Raw genomic sequence first — 17,519 nt, forward strand, 5'->3', positions numbered from 1 at the left:
ACTTCATATCGGCGCGTATTACGTGCGCGCGCCTTTGCACGCGTACACGTGTCCCGTTGCTGCACACAAACGCACTACTACACGCGAATACGTGTACGCATTCGCACACGTCGACAGATTCTGATTTATTGTCGCGTGAATACACGCGCGCGCGCCTATGCCACGCACACACGCAGGGGCACATAAGTATATGTCCTGGAATATCGCGTGCAACGATGCCACGTGATTGTAGTAGCAATCCAAAACCAGAAAAGACGCTCATTAATGCAAGGATTTCTCAGCAATATGATCTTGATACCAGATAATCCAAACAAGCTTGTCTTCTCGGATCACTTCACTACCCATCTCTATCTCCAATCCAGTCGACTGATATTATACGTACAGGGGAGTTTGAAAGAAACTGATTTGAATATTGTACAGTCGAAGGATCGAAGGCACTTTCTGGCTTGATTAACTATATGTAGATAAGCAGCGTATGAATTTATTCAGCGTAAATTTAGTAAATATAGAAAAAGCAGAAAAAGCACTGTTCCTATGGTTAAATGGTGTTTGAATATAGCTGCAATAAAATAACATCCATCTCCTAAACTACATAGGCTGAATGGAGTTTGATTAAATTGGTCAGCGTGTTTAAATTTAGATCGTTACAATTGCCCGACCCTTGTAGTTTCATAATGTATGGCACCATCCTATAGACAACCATCTTGCACTTCGAAATGATAACACAGGTCTGCGATGAAAAAAATACAAGGGAATTAATAGCTGAACTTTATGTATTTTTTGGTGCTGATTTCAAAAAAATTAAGAAAAATTTCTATCACGTCACGTTTTCTTGAAAAATTCAATTTTACTTGGATTTTTATGAACATTTACTACCATAAAAACTTTTATTCAGCGTTGAATTTCTTCCCTCCCTAACGTGGTAAAACCTACAGAATACCCCACTGTGACATCTCCCTGTCGCAATCTCTCTCTACTAATAGCGTCGCGCGAATCCTTATCTCATCACTATCTTGGTTCGATTGTTGAAAAATCAATTTGCCTCACCAAGAATCGATTTATTTATTTTACATAGATTTAAATGGATAAAACCCACTGTTGCCAGGTAGTACATGCAAAATTGTTCGCGAGAATTTCTTTTCAAATAGGATTGAGCAAAAGTATCGATATCGATTTTACAAAAAATCCTGACGTGATAGAAAAAAATGGAAGTCATTTTCAAAATCAGCACACCAAATAACATAAAAATCAGCAAAAACTTCTCTTGTATTTTTCAAAAACTTCAATTTCACAGACCTGTGTAAGTAACCAAAGTATAATTCATGTCGAGACTTCAGAAACATGTTGAAAGTCGGCTGTGAAACTGTGATAAGAATTGTAACGTAACTGCCCCAGACAATATTGTCCCTGAAAATTTTGATTTATTTAATGTTAATGTATATAAAGTGTATATATATATATATATATATATATATATATATATATGATTTAAAATATCAACATACCTATGGTCAATTCAGATATACTGTATTTGTTTATTTATTTATGAAATCATAAAATCGTGCGATATTCAATTCTGTGTTTACTTAATTGCTAGCAAACTTCAGTTGCAAATTCGGATACTATTGTTATTGCATTTGTAAAGTCAGTAAAGTGAGATGTAAAAGCGATGAATATAACAACCACATTACTCCGGTAACATATCATCGCCTAGTTCTTCATCGCCGAAATCGTCGTCCCTCTTTCCCGCGGACGTCATGGGGCGAGTAGGTAGAGGACCAATTGGATCAACATAAGCCGTGTCTACACAAAATATTTCATATTTATTTTTGTTCTTGACGTATTAACAACTGTCTGATGTAATGTTTTATTCATAATTATTTGAGAGCTTCATAATAACTTATAGACTGATAGTTATAGTTTCAAAGTTACTACTTCGCAAAGGGAGCAAGAATAGACTGTTCAAAATAGCTAGACTCATCTATCATCTGTTCAATCCATTAGGGCAGTTCAACCATTGTCTGTAGATCATTCTTATTAATACCCATTTCGAATAAAGCTACGCATTTCCAAACCTCTGATAACTCTAATAAATGTTCGACTTTCATATAAACAATGACAAAAGATAATTAAATATAAAATACTTTACATAACAATAATTACACTGAGAATGAATATGATAGTAAGATTTATTTATATAACAATTTTGGTTTTGAATAATACATACTTGATTGTTCGTTCACATCGGTTACTGTTTCTGCAAAATTTTCATTGGTAGAAATTCGGTTGGTTCGGCCAACACCAGCGCTATTCAAACTTTGATTATCTTTTCTACCATGGGTGGGACTTGATCTATGATCTGATAATACACTCATCCCGGAACCAGTTCGTGACGATGTGCCACTATTACTCCTTCTTGAGCCTACAAATATTACTGTAATAATTTCATATCTGATAAAATTTACAATATATGTACCTGGTCTTGCTGAACCTTGTCTGTCTTTTAGTTCCCTTGCTTTTTCGACACGCTTTAATTCTGTCGCATACAATTGAGCCTCTTTTAAGCCAAGATCGCTACATAAGCGAACCAAGAATTTAAGGCACTCAATGTTCTCAGGGAATTTATTATGAATGTCTTGATATTCCAGGAGAGCTTTGTGAAATTGACCTGTTCGTCTTAAGCAAGCGGCAACAAGTAATCTCCACCTTGGTTCATTAGGAGCAAGTTCCACTGCTTTCTTGAAATAAACTAATGCTTTCTCAGCTAGCTTGAATACATCACAATATAAATTTATATTATATATATATTCAATTTGTAAAAAACAATAGTACAATTATTACCTGCATTGTTACAAAATATGATCCAAGCCAATCGATTACTTCGAAATTTGCAGGAAAGAACCTATACGACTGTATGAATATTTAGTTGAAATATAATTGTTAAAAGCAACAATACCATATGTTTATGCAGTAAAACTACTTACATCGCTGTAAAATTGGTATGCTTGTTGTTTATCTCCAACACTATCATACATTTCTCCCATTTTTTGCAAAACCCCAGGATCACAAGGTATTATACCAAGCAACTGATTATACCTAAGATAATTGAAAACAATTTTATTATATTCCTAGTAAAATCAAACGAATTTAAATATGATATATTAGAAATAACGACAATACCACTCTGCTGCTTGATCTGTCTCATTCATAAGTTGATACAAATGACCAATTTGATATAAAGTCTGTGGATCGTGTCTAACGATATTACGAACTTTCCAAAAACATTCCAATGCTTCTTCGTACATATTTTGTTTCTTGTACACTAATCCTGTTAAAGAACTTTTATAAATTCTCAATTTGTACTACTTAGCACACATGTATTGTAGCTTAGACATACAAATGTTCATAAGAATTACCTAGATTATAAAGAGCCTGTACATGACTAGCATCTGTATCTAATGCACAAAGAAGAAACTCTTTGGCAATATTTAATTCGTTCTTTCTGAACGCGCACGCTGATAAATTGACATAAGCTGCCGCATTATAACTGTCCGCATTTCGAGCGATTTCTCCGCATTTCTCTGCTTGATCGTAATCTCCTTGCTTGCAGTTAAGTAGAAATTTGTGTATTACGTTGTTATTTATTTACAGCCAATGAAATAAATATAATCACTTACAAGAAAATAAATAAATGAAAGCATAGTGGCAGCAGAACTATTAGCTTTACTTTCCCGATTTTCGAACATTTTCAAGGTATCGATAGCTAATTGAGTCTCTCGATTGTATAAAAACACCATAGCTTTACTTATTTCCAGATCAGCAGCTAATAATCCATAAGCCGAAGACTTTATTGCATCGACACACCTTAAGAAACAGAATGATAATTAAAAATACAAAAATTTCGATCTTAAATGAAATGTTTGATAATTTTCTAAATCTTACCAAGCAAAACCAGCTGTAAGTGTATCTTCAATAACAGGTGCTATAAGTTTTGCAGCACAAAGAATAGTTTTTTCAGCTTCGGATTTCACTTCTTTCTCTAGCTTAGATAAATCATCGTTTCTTAAAATTTCATTCAATATATTAGATGCAACATCATCCTACGGAATAAATACTGTTGTGAAAGAAACCAAACGAATATTTCATTGAAAATTAGTGATGAACATTTGCAATGTGCTTAGTACATGTAATTATTTCTAGTTGCTACAGTAAAGTGTTAGTGCATGAAATTATAATTTAATTAAAAATATGGTGCCTGAACTTATTTCAAGCACACCAAACACAAACAATAAATAGTCATATATCTTTTGAATGGGCAATGCTCAACATTCTAGGTAGTGACCATTATTAGTATGCCCAACTCACAGTATTTATATTATATCTGTCCTCCTGATCTAAGTTAAGTTGAACTTCTAACAATTCTAAAAATGCTCTTTTCATTTTATCCCTATGAGACAATGCAAAATGGCATAACACAGCATGCAAGCCTGCTTTAAATTCAGCTCTTTCTTTCATGACCCATTCAAAACTATTAGCTGCTTCTTCCAAACGACCCATTTGAACAAATAGCATTCCAATGTTATGCATTATTTTTATTCTGTGAATTATTTAGCAAATTAATATAAACAATAAATACGATTTAATGCTAGAAGCTCAACAATGAATATCATTAATGTGCTATCGTTTCACTACCTTAAATCTTTATGAGCTGTTGGTGCTTGATCAAATGCCATTCTATACATTTTAATTGCTTGAGATAACTGTCCCATTTTAACATAAATATTTCCCATATTTACTTTAAGTCTAGCACTATTACTAAACACTCTGTTCTTTGTTATAGCTTGATAAGTGGCTATAGCTTCAGTAAACATATTATTGTTGGCATATTGAATTGCTAAATTAAAAATTACCTACAAAATTATATAATCTTTAGTATTAATTTTAGCTTAGATTACAATAAAAAGCCAAATTGCAATTCTTACAGCAAATGTTAAATCAACATTATGACTATCACTAAGTCCAGCTTGTTCTTGTAGTCTAATCAAAGCCCTTTCTCTTGAAGAAGCTTCTCTTGCTCTCTCTAAGGCAACCCTCATATTATTTTCATAAGCTGCTTCTACTGAACTTTCAATCAATTCCATTATTTTTTTCTCTGCTATTTTTATTTTCTCTTCAGGTCTGTATAAACAAATATCAAGTTATTTGAAATCTTCTTACAGATTAAATATTATTAGTTGATAATATAGTCTCACGTGTCTTCTTTTCCAGTTTCTAGAGGTGGTGCAGGTCCTTTGGTAGTGCTACTCATATTTAATGGATCAAAAGTTTGCCGACTACTACTAGTGTAACCAGCACCTCTAACAGCAGTCATTGGCCTTAGCCCACTAGTAGTAGGCCTCATCGATATACCAGTACCAGTCCTATGAAACTGAAAAAATGAATTAATTGAAAGTAACTGGAAAATATATATTTTTTTTAACTGTATGCATCTGTACTTTATATTGTTATATACACAGATTCTTTTTCACTTAATTCTAACATTTACTTACTCCACTTGAAGTACCCAAACGCATAGCAGTTCCAGGTACTTTTGGTGTAAACTATTACACAATTAAAAATTAAATATATCTTATTATTAAGTTCAGTACTTATTTTTTATAAATCATAATTTTACTTATCAGTACTTACAACTGGTCTCTTTCCATAACTTGTACTGAGAATTTCTTGAAACATTGCATCTTGTTCAAGATCTTTAATACTGTATACTGATGGATAATCATTATATCCATCATAAATATCATCAATTTGTGTTTTAGCCATTGTAAACATTTCTAAAATGAAATAGTTTTTTATTTATTTATGTCATAAACGAACATGCGGGCACCCAATCTACGGTCACACTCAAAAATCCCTAAAATCCACGCAACAGTATGCAATTTTTCGTTGGTTGGTAATCGTTTATGCACTTTTTCGTCGACAGATCTGTAAAACCATAAACGTAATAAAGTTTCGTAGAAGTTTTACGTAAAAGGAAGCATTTCAACGACGTATCTCTTTTTTACAAGGCTTCTATCATTATAGAATTAATTATTAAACATCAGTTCTAACAGTTTGACGTTAATAATTTGACAGTAGATTCCAATTTCAGTGTTTTTAGAAAGGCGGAGTTGCTTTATGCGGTAGTGTCAAGCAACCTGCCTGATTCATTTAATAATGTTTATAAATATTCGAATTTGACATATAATACATGATACGTAACAGATAAGTTTAAGTCCTCGGAATCATGTGGAAATATTTTAATCGTTGACTGCTGCAGCACAATGCAGTACAAGACTGTATCTGTGATTTGATTTTGAAAAGTAATTTAAAGCAATTTTAAGAAAATGACAACTGAGCAAAGTGGGCAAGATCATTCTCTTGCAATCAGACAAGAAATACAACGTTTCGAAAGTGTCCATCCATCAATTTATGCTATTTATGATCTAATAGATCTTATATCTGATACACACATTGCAAAACAAATTCGTGAACATGTTGTTGCAATTGAAGGTATAACATTTAATAGTACCATTGAAGTTGCTAAACATATTATAGTAACTGATTTTATTTATATCATCTTCCATTACTTGAACAAGTATTGAAAATATTGATTTTGTATATAAAGGATAACATTTTGTATTATAGATTCTTTTGTTAATAGCCATGAATGGACATTGGCTAGAAATGTTCCAGAGTTACATTTAGGAATCATTGGTTCATCTGATTCAGGAAAATCTGCTTTAGTACATAGATATTTAACTGGTTCATTCATGCATGAAGAATCTCCAGAAGGTGGCCGCTTTAAAAAGGAAGTTTTTATCAATGATCAAAGTTATCTCTTGTTAATTAGAGATGAGGGTGGAGTACCAGAATTACAAGTATATAGAAATCAATATTATAAATTATTGTATACATATGTATGAATTTATATGATATATATGTTTAATAAGCATATAGTATTATTTATATGTATTTAGATTACAACAAGTAACATAAGTATTATTTATTTTAGTTTACTGCTTGGATAGATGCTTTATTACTTGTGTTTAGTTTAGAAAGTGAGGAAAGTTTCTCAGTAGTTTGCAGTTTCTACAACAGAATGTGTTCATTTCGAAATATGTCAGAAGTACCAAAAATACTTGTAGGAGTTCAAGGTAAGACATGCACATTTCTCTTAAATCTATGAATTTTAATATTAATTTATATTTATTTTATTTCATTTAGATTCAATTAATGATTCTAATCCCCGTGTTATAAAAGATGTTAGACCAAGGAAATTGGCATGTGATCTGAGGTGTCCTTATTATGAAACATGTGCTATTTATGGTTTAAATGTTGAAAGAGTATTCCAAGATGGTAAATGTTATAAAAATTTCTAGCATTATATATGTTTTTATTTTCATTTTGTAATAAAGTAGAGTTTGTAATGCAATAAATTCAGCTTCGTAATAGATAAACTTATAATAGTTTTTTTCTTACATCATTACTATTATGCTTCAGTGACTTTGATGATTATTCTGAGAGTATTCTGAATATTACAGTGTGTCAAAAAATTATACAGCATATATCTGCAAAACATTATCGATGCAATGGACAACAAGCAATAGATAATGAAACAAAGTATCCTGTTTCAATGGTTGCCAAAAATGTACAGCTTCTGACCAAAGAAATGGAAGCAACAAATTCATCAAAACTAAATGTGGGTATTGATTCCTACTAATACATTCGGCTAGAATGTTTACGTAACCAACTGTTTTTTCTACAGATCCCTGATAAGGATGAAGATTCTCGATCTCTTCATAATAGTTCTACTCAAAATGATTCTGGGACAATAAGTGATAATTTTCATAATGTACAAAATCAACATGGTGATTTTAGATCTTCAATTTTAACTCCAACTACTATCAGGTGCAACTTCTGTAAAACATATAATTTTTTCGCTAAAAAATAAAATTGTATTTATTATATTTTCGTATTACAGAAAATTTAGGAGAAAATCTAATATATTTACTCCATCAAAGAAAGAAAAATACAATATGGGTGAAATGGGCGTCGGTAGAGAAATACCCGTAAAACAGGGATATTTATTTAAACGTAGTAGTAAATCTCTAAAAGAATGGAAAAAAAAATATGTTACTCTACTGGAAGATGGTCGTTTAACTTATCATTCCAGCTTACATGTAATTGTCGCGTAATTAAGTAATTTTATAATATAGTAAACTAAATATGTTAATTATATATAAAGTGAATTTTGTTATTTATTATTCAGGATTATATGAATGACGCTAATGGTAAAGAAATATTATTACAATACGTAACTGTAAAAGTGCCTGGAAAAACGCCGAAAGGTTCCAAATCATCTAATGCTCAAGGTACATAATAAATATTTAACTCTATTAAACTATATTCGATTAACTTCATTTTAACTGCTCTTCATTTTGCAGAGGATAGTTTCGAATTTTCTATCATTTCGTTAGAAAATAAAACATGGCATTTTGAAGCGAATAATGCCGAAGATAGAGATAGTTGGATTTCTGCCATAGAACAACAAATATTGTCAAGTTTACAAAATAGCGATGGTGATAAAAAAAATGAAACTGATGCTTTCAAAATGCATTGTATAAAGAATAAAGTGTCAGGAAATGATGCATGCGTAGATTGTGGAGCACCTAGTAAATAATCTATACATTTACTGAAACTGTTTTTTAATTTAATTTCTAATAATTATTTATATTTTAGATCCAGATTGGGCTAGTTTAAATTTGGGTGTATTAATGTGTATCGAATGCTCAGGAATACACAGAAACTTGGGTTCACACATATCAAAAGTTAGATCATTAGACTTGGATGATTGGTCGTAAGTGCGATAACTGTTCTTCGTAATATTTTCTATTTTCTAGTAATAAACATTTAAAATAACCGTAACATTAATTTTAGCGCAGGTCAATTAAGTGTAATGTTAGCCCTTGGTAATGATATAGCAAATAGTGTTTGGGAATATTGTTTAAACGGCAAACAAAAGCCAAATTCAGATTCTCCTAGAGAAGAAAAAGAACAGTGGATCAGATGGAAATACGAAGACAAAGTCTTTTTACCACCAATTAATCCAAATATTTCTTTAGGAAAATTGCTTATCGATTCAGTTTGCCGGTAAATATCTTCAAAATAAAAAAACTATAACCGATCATGATAGTTGGATAACTTTTATACGAAATATAATATAGGGGCGATATGAGAGCGTTTACGCTATGCTTAGCCAGATGCAGTTACGAAGATATTAATATGCCTGTCAGTATGGAAGATTTAAGGACACCTTTGCATTTGGCTTGTGCCACAGGAAACTTAGCTATGGCTCAACTTCTGATATGGGTGTGTATCAACATTTATACAATTATAGTATTGCAGAATAATATACCGGTATCTTAATGTGATATTGCAGCATAAAGCAAATCCACAAAATTTAGATCACGAAGGACGTACATGTATGTCATATGTTCGAGCACTTGAAAGAACACTCGATAGTTCATCGGATTCTATGGAAATGCAGAAACTTCTCGAAGTACTTGAGCAAGCTAGTGTTTCTGGAGTAGATGATGTAGAAACATCTCAGTATTAATATTGTTTATATTATGTACTTATTGCATGCAATGCCATAATTTAATTGATGGCTTAGAGTTGATGTAACTTTTATCATTAACTGTGTTGATACTCAGAAAAACAACCAAAGTATGTTAAATGGGTTTTTAAAAAAAACGGTCTATTTCTATAAAATAGCATTGTGTACCGTGTTCAAGATTTTCTTTGTATTTAACAGTATATATCTTTCTAATCCTGGCTATAATGTTCATAAAATGTTTGACCATATATTTTAACAAGTATAACATACTCTGCATATATATTTGTACATTGAGACGTAGTTTGAATTGAAAATATAATTCATATTATTATATATATTGAACAAGGTTTAGGTCCGCGAAAGTAATGTTTAATAGCGAATTGGAGTGTACATTATCAATGACTGAGAGTACAAACACTCGTAAATCTAGTTATATTTATATACTGAATACATTTAATGTATTTGACAAATGCTTTTATAATTCTTATTTTATTAATTATGAATTAAACGTGTAATTACCTCGCAACGTGTGTAACTTATTTTTAGTACCCAAATAAATAAACTTAATGGCAGTTCTGAATTTCTCCAATATTTTTTATTTAAACTTATTGGATAAGCACATAGCTGTGGTGACATAGTATGCTCCATCCATTACATTTGAATCATCTATAAAATTTTCATGTTATGTATCCATAAATTCTACATTAAAATTAATTGTTAAAGGTTTTAAAGATTAAAGATTTTTACCTGCAGGATTCCATACATTCGTTGGAAATATAGGTAACTGACTGTAATATGTAGTAGTTTTTAATTTAGATAATTGCGATTCAGATGATAGTGAAACTCTTCGTACGGTAGGTATTCTAAACGTAATGTAAAATGGTAATTACATGAAGTTTACTTTCAACAATATTATACTTACTCGTTATTCAAATTATTAAGTACTGAAACAGGTAATGGAGCAGTTAAAGTATAAATTACATTTTTATATAATTCATGACAGCTCTGTACAGGTGATTTTTCACAAACATATTGTTTAAAAGCATAAGAAAATAAAGTTTGAATATCATCATTTGGACATTCTAAATTATTCTGTAAAAGTAACATAAACTCCAAACATACATGGACTTGTGCCAATATTATTAATTTTTCTCTGAAAATATTAAATGAAAAAAGTATACATATAAATAAACACTGAAAAAAAATAAAAAATATACTTCGTTACACGTATTTACTTATAAGTATCAACTGTAAACTCATCGCATGCTAGAGTTTTAAATTTTTGTTGAATATCATATAGTTCTTCAAATCTTGAATGTATCAAAATGTGTGTATAGTCTTTATACAATTTTTCAAAACCCATATCTATGATATATTCTAATGGTAAACTGCCTGATAATAAGTGTGAAATTGTTTTTTGTTGAGGATGATTAGCAATAATTTTGGCAATTCTTGTTGAATTTGAAGAATTTACCTAAAATCCATTAAAACCATCTTTTCCAATACTTCATATAAAATTATACAAATTTTTTCTTGAACTATTGTATACCTGCACTAAAGTGCCATTTACTATAATTTCCTTAAATATTGAATGAATACATTTTGTCATTTCAATATAATTTGAATTCACTGAAAGTATAAATTATTTTACAAATGTACTTACATTTTGACTATAAACTGTACTTACATTTTGACTGTAAATTGTACTTACTTATGACCAATTCCCATAAAAAATCAGTAAAATCTAAATTATATCTGTAGGGAAGGTTCTGTATGTACTGTTGAATTTTTATATTATTTTCAAAATTATCTTCATTTGCAAAGTTCATTTTATGCAAATCAATGGTATCAGTATTTCGAAAACTGTAATCTTTATTCAATAAAAGACTTAAATTTTTCATTATTATGTCATGTTCCTGTTTTAAGTAATTGTTCAAATGTTATTACAAATAGTTTAATATTTATATAAATACAAAAAAATATAATTTTATACAACTTTTGTACATGGACTTGTAAAATTTTCTGGGAATTTTAAAGGAACTCCATTATTATAATCACTTGTGTTCTTTTTATATTGTTCTATTATATTCAAATATTCATTTAACAACAATAATTGTTGCCATAATTCTTTCAAAAGGCTATTAAGTGAACCAGTAACAACTTGAGCAACCTAAACAAAGTACAAGACATACATAGAAGAGAAAATTATAAGTAGCCTCATAGTTGTAAAGAAATATTCTTACCAAGTTATTCTTTGTTTCCTTTGAAGGTATATATAAAGACAAACTACAAGCATTTACTTCGATGCTTAAACTCCCTTCAAAGTTGCTTTTTACATTTTCATCCCAATTAATCATTTCTTCTTTTATCCCAAACAAGTCAAAAATGCTAAATACAGATATAGTTACCTACGTATTGAAATAATATTGATAAGATACATACATAACATATCTATCATTACCAAAAAAAGTAAGATACTTACATCACGTTCACATGCGTGTGAAAGTTCTAAATGTTGTTGAAAAATTTTAAAAGAAGAATCCTTAATAACATTAAGACTTTCAATACCAGTTGAACAAATTTCAATTCTAATAAACCAGTTCCTTTCAATCATTGTACCTATTACTCTGCTGTTTTTATTGTCTGTACCATTGCAAAGTGCAAATATTGGAGATGAAGTACCTTTTATAAATTCAATACATTCATTTAATGCATTACTAAAACAAAATCGCATAATTATTAATGGTATTTATTATACTAAATAGTGTAACTGATATAGCTTTACCATGCTTCTGTTCTACTCAATGGTAAATAATGTTCTTCCTTTTTAGACCAATTTTGTTTTATTAAAATAATACTGTCTTCAACATCGTGTTCGTCGTTAAAAGAATATTTGAGAGGTGATCCAGTAACTTCAAAAACTGAAATATTTATTACAATAATTTGTGTAATGTAAACAAATAGTTTTATTTGTTTTTTTATAAAAAAACTTACCACTTGTTTGATCATGCTCCGTAAATGATAAATAATTACTTTGAGATTCAAGAGGACGCTAAAACAATGAATAAACATTTGATAGAACAAATAATTCTTAAATAATATTGTTGCTTACCTCTTTATATAAAATAATAGATGGGTTTCCGAATTCTGGTAAAATTCGAAATATGTATGATAAATTGATTTCGCCTATTTTTATAGACGGATCTAATTTTACTTTTTCTAATACTTTTAGATCAAACATTATTTTCAATAGCTTTTCAATAGGTATGTATACCGCAGTTCACCAGAGTCCATAACTGTGAAAAGACCAGTTTTCGTTCTTCACGCATCTCCAGTACGCATCTTCGCCCTGATTGGTGATACTCCCAAACGAAGTGGAAAGCGATTAGCAGAGAGCTCGGTGAGTTCCCCCACCATCTTCCAACCTGCGCGTCGCAGTTATGGACTCTGGTGAACTGCGGTATATGTATGTACAAATATCACACTTGCATTCATTACTTTCCATTTGAATTGGAATTTTGAAATTGAGTGTTCGGAATTACATCATAATCTATTTAACGCAGTTTTATATTGGTCAACATCTGTAGCAAAAAATGTTAAACGCTTTTTATTTTCCATCATTATTGTTCAATTAAATATTCCTTGTTTATTATATTTAGATATAATAAACATGCATTTCACAATAAAATCCTAAATTACATAACATACAAATATCAGAAGGTAATATTTAGTTGATTTTTGGAACAGTACTGAACATTCGTGTTCATTCAGTCGTCCCTCTGTCAGCCGTTTCGCGTTTGCGCTACTTACAGCGGATGACATCGATATGTCAATACGTATAAAGTATAAGATCTTGTACAGTGTATAATGTTGTAGAAATACAAGAAGATACACAGAAAATAATCATAATTACGATAGTGGTTAGGTTATGAAAAAGTCGAACAAATACTGGACAGGTGTGGGTAACATTTCAACAGTGTGTTTGTCTGAGGTAAAGAGGGACCGTGAGGACCTCGAAGACAATCTTCCGACTTTTTACATGAAGGAACAAGATATTCCTGAGTATCTGGAAGGCTGTGGTTTAACCACCTGTACAGCCGGTGACATGCCTGAAGACGTGGACGTCCTACGGGACAATAAAGAGCATACAAAGGAAAAAAAATTATCCTCTGCGTCCATAGCTGGTCCCGATACGAAAAAAACAGTAACTGTCAAACATCCCGAATCAAATAAACCGAAACCAACCACGAAAAAAGGCAAACCGATACAAGCTGATCTAGATGTGTCCAAAGAATTTACAAGATGTAGAGAAGAATGTGTAAAACGGCTGGATTTAAGTAAATCCAGTATCACTAATTTACCTAGTACCGTGCGAGACTTGACGCACTTGGTTGAGTTTTATCTTTACGGTAACAAACTCGTAACATTACCGCCAGAAATTGGTTGCCTCGCAAATTTAGAAACATTGGCATTGAGTGAAAATTCTCTGACAAGTTTGCCAAATACATTAGAAAATCTAAAGTCTTTAAGGGTTCTTGACCTAAGGCATAATAAGCTGAGTGAAATACCTGATGTTGTTTATAAATTAACAAGTCTTACTACATTATTTTTACGCTTCAATCGAGTAAGATACGTAAGTGACAACATACGAAATTTGACAAATTTAACAATGTTGAGTTTGAGAGAAAATAAAATCAAGGAACTTCCTGCTGGTATTGGCAAGTTAGTTAACTTAATAACATTTGATGTATCCCATAATCATTTAGAGCATTTACCTGAAGAAATTGGAAACTGTATCCAATTGTCTACACTTGACTTGCAACACAACGAGCTTCTGGATATTCCAGATACAATTGGAAATCTAGTTTCATTAACAAGATTAGGACTTAGATATAATAGATTAACTAATATTCCAAAATCACTAGCAAACTGTAAACTGATGGATGAGTTTAGTGTTGAAGGAAATCAAGTGTCTCAATTACCGGATGGACTGCTTGCAAGCCTCTCTGACTTAACAACAATTACATTATCCAGAAATGCTTTCACTTCATATCCATCAGGGGGACCAGCCCAGTTTACAAATGTTTATTCTATTAATCTTGAACATAACAAAATAGATAAAATACCATATGGTATTTTCTCTAGAGCAAAGAACCTGACAAAATTAAACATGAAAGAGAATCAATTAACTGCTTTACCTTTAGATATTGGTACATGGGTCAATATGGTTGAGTTAAATTTGGGTACAAATCAACTTACAAAAATTCCAGATGATATTCAATGCCTTCAAAGTCTAGAAATTTTAATACTTTCAAATAACTTATTAAAACGTATTCCTGCCAGTATAGCAAATTTACGTAAACTTAGAGTTTTGGATCTTGAAGAGAATAAAATTGAGTCTTTACCTAATGAAATTGGTTTCCTAAGAGATTTGCAAAAATTAATTTTGCAATCAAATCAGGTAACTTCTTTACCTAGAGCAATTGGTCATTTAACAAATTTAACTTATTTGAGTGTAGGGGAAAATAACCTGAACTACTTACCCGAGGAAATTGGTACATTAGAAAATTTAGATTCACTTTATGTAAATGATAATGCAAACTTACACAATTTACCATTTGAATTAGCTCTATGCACAAATCTCAGTATTATGTCAATTGAAAATTGTCCACTTTCTCAAATACCACCAGAAATAGTTGCGGGTGGTCCTTCTTTAGTAATTCAGTTTTTAAAAATGCAAGGACCTTATCGATCCATGTAACAAAATTAGGAAGTTATCTCTTGTATTGACTTAGATGTCGATTCTTAATGAGAGTGATACAGAAATAAATAATATTTGATACAAATATTTATTAACTTAAATTCTCACTGTAATGATCTCACATCAATATAAAATATATGAATATTATCAATATAATGTATGAAAATGTGCATATATTTATATTCTCATAAATTGAATGATGAATAATCATATATCTGCGATACATTTTCAACATGAGGAAAGAAACATATGTATAGATATATTATGAAATTGGTGCTGAGTTGAAAATATGCACAGCAAATAGTAGAACTACAAGAGAGTGGAATTATAATAAGATATTTTAGATACAGTAAAGACATAAATTATACTGAAATTTTATTAATATGGTATACATACATACATATACATACACATAGTGTATAATACTTTACCCATCAACATTTTTTTATGTATATTTTTTAGTAATATATAATGTAATGTAATATCTTTTAATTTGCATGTAATGTGCTTTGTTACTATTTTACATTATGATATGTATTCTAATTATAATTTCAAAAATTAATATCTAGCATTTAGATATGCCATAACAAACTTATTAAGTTTACAGGTTTAATACACACAGTTACCTGAAAATACTATTCTTAGGTACATAATTATTATTTTAACAATTGTCTTAGTTACAAAAGAGTGAGATAACATTATCAATTAGAGAAAGTATAAAATTAAGAATCGGCATCCATGCCTTTATATTTTAGTTATTACTGTTTGTTGCTATATAAAGAAAATCTTTTGGTGACAAAATTACAATAATAATAAGCTATATTATAGTATAAAGCTTGTGTATAATTAGTTACTTTATGTTATATCAGGTTATCAGTTGTAGAAAGAGCTTCAGTTATAAGTAATTAAAAAAAAAAATTGCTCTTCCAAAATACAAAATCTAGTTATGTATATAATTTAACAAACTATAATGAATGGTGTATTATTTTTTTATTTCTAAGACTAAATATAAACAAATTTAATTATAAAATCATGTATCATGAGGAAATCATATATGATAATAGTCCTATTTTTTAATCTTAATTTCTACTTTTGCATCTGTTAAATTAGTTGCAATATTCTGTAACGGTTATAAGATATATTTAATTGTGTACTTTTACAAAACAGTTAAACATTTAATAGTACTTGGTTTTAATGATTTAATAAATTATAATTGTAACAAGTAGAGCAATTAAAATCTTTAATTGAATCACTAGTGTGCTCTCATCAGATAAAGAGCTGCCAAACATAAATATAATATTATCTAGTTTTAGTATTGTATAAGATTAATTTTTGTTAAGTTCCATGAATGGTAGCTTCTAGTGTAACAAAAAGGATATATTTTATGGACAGTAAAGTTTTTATATTAATTGTGCACATATAAAAAGTATTAGTATCAGTAATAATATAATAGCTTTGAATGTCTCTATGTTAATCATTATTTTTAATCATGTACATATTTATAAATATGTATCTGTATACACGTTTTATAAGGAATTCATGATTGTATTAGTTGATTAGATTTTATTTATAGCCAAGGACATATTGATTTTTTAAACATATTATACATTCTTGCACGTGGACACCCTAATGAAATATTGATATCCCATCCTTTCTATTTAGAACATAACATAATACTAAAGATTTCTTTTATAAATTTTTTATTATGCAATGGCTGTGCAATATATATACATATATATAATATTTAGCACAACTTTACTTACAGTAATTACTTCAAAACATTATATTGATACATTATAAATTATAAAACATATTAATCATTTAATTAATGTTATTTGCATACACTAGAAGCACTATTCCTTGTATCTGTTACAAATTAAAAAACAATGATAAGCATTAACAAATATATGCATGAATAGACAAATTACACTGATGTTCAGGAATTATGAAATGATTAATTTTACAATATTGACAACAAAACGTGGAACTTAGCAAATTTTCAATTACAATTAAGAAAAAGTATATTTTATAATTATTCACCAATATATGTAAATGTATAATTTATCATGTGTCTACAATTTTTCTATACTAGTTATGTTCCAG

At 29.9% G+C, this 17,519-nt stretch overlaps 4 protein-coding genes across 6 annotated transcripts; 2 read left to right on the forward strand and 2 right to left on the reverse strand.

Annotated features, from left to right (window-relative positions):
* Positions 1-108: 108 nt before the first annotated feature.
* Positions 109-5,972, reverse strand: nompB (intraflagellar transport protein 88-like protein nompB). Of its 3 annotated transcripts, XM_076688898.1 has the most exons (17): positions 5,689-5,972; positions 5,550-5,600; positions 5,253-5,428; positions 4,983-5,178; positions 4,693-4,910; positions 4,366-4,597; positions 3,943-4,100; positions 3,678-3,864; positions 3,417-3,603; positions 3,181-3,328; positions 2,985-3,096; positions 2,842-2,910; positions 2,477-2,768; positions 2,228-2,422; positions 1,506-1,803; positions 1,297-1,407; positions 109-730 (listed from the first exon to the last, which is right to left on the reverse strand). In XM_076688898.1, exons 1-15 carry the CDS (start codon positions 5,827-5,829, stop codon positions 1,688-1,690), a joined length of 2,478 nt encoding a protein of 825 aa, XP_076545013.1. In that variant the 5' UTR covers positions 5,830-5,972; the 3' UTR covers positions 109-730; positions 1,297-1,407; positions 1,506-1,687. The 3 variants fall into 3 exon arrangements, with proteins under 3 accessions (XP_076545013.1, XP_076545012.1, XP_076545014.1); XM_076688897.1 differs by having other exon boundaries at positions 109-1,407; XM_076688899.1 differs by lacking the exon at positions 5,550-5,600 and having other exon boundaries at positions 109-1,407.
* A 47-nt stretch (positions 5,973-6,019) lies between these two features.
* Positions 6,020-9,655, forward strand: CenG1A (Centaurin gamma 1A). Its single transcript, XM_034317927.2, has 13 exons — positions 6,020-6,549; positions 6,685-6,917; positions 7,052-7,193; positions 7,264-7,395; positions 7,581-7,738; positions 7,805-7,947; positions 8,021-8,219; positions 8,309-8,411; positions 8,484-8,711; positions 8,779-8,896; positions 8,977-9,189; positions 9,264-9,408; positions 9,479-9,655. The coding sequence occupies exons 1-13, from the start codon at positions 6,384-6,386 to the stop codon at positions 9,653-9,655; spliced, it is 2,157 nt and encodes a 718-aa protein (XP_034173818.1). The 5' UTR covers positions 6,020-6,383.
* Positions 9,656-10,180: 525 nt separating this feature from the next.
* LOC117601313 (uncharacterized) lies at positions 10,181-13,040 on the reverse strand. The gene is made up of 12 exons (XM_076688900.1): positions 12,768-13,040; positions 12,650-12,707; positions 12,441-12,576; positions 12,138-12,372; positions 11,899-12,063; positions 11,652-11,825; positions 11,367-11,571; positions 11,205-11,284; positions 10,891-11,129; positions 10,578-10,808; positions 10,403-10,518; positions 10,181-10,321 (listed from the first exon to the last, which is right to left on the reverse strand). Exons 1-12 carry the CDS (start codon positions 12,894-12,896, stop codon positions 10,251-10,253), a joined length of 1,839 nt encoding a protein of 612 aa, XP_076545015.1. The 5' UTR covers positions 12,897-13,040; the 3' UTR covers positions 10,181-10,250.
* A 268-nt stretch (positions 13,041-13,308) lies between these two features.
* LOC117601312 (leucine-rich repeat protein soc-2 homolog) lies at positions 13,309-16,447 on the forward strand. Its single transcript, XM_034317928.2, has one exon. The coding sequence runs from the start codon at positions 13,584-13,586 to the stop codon at positions 15,414-15,416; it is 1,833 nt and encodes a 610-aa protein (XP_034173819.1). The 5' UTR covers positions 13,309-13,583; the 3' UTR covers positions 15,417-16,447.
* The last annotated feature ends 1,072 nt before the right edge of the window (positions 16,448-17,519 follow it).

The sequence above is a fragment of the Osmia lignaria genome, chromosome 6 (genome assembly GCF_051020975.1).
Source record: "Osmia lignaria lignaria isolate PbOS001 chromosome 6, iyOsmLign1, whole genome shotgun sequence".
NCBI classification, from domain to species: domain Eukaryota; kingdom Metazoa; phylum Arthropoda; class Insecta; order Hymenoptera; family Megachilidae; genus Osmia; species Osmia lignaria.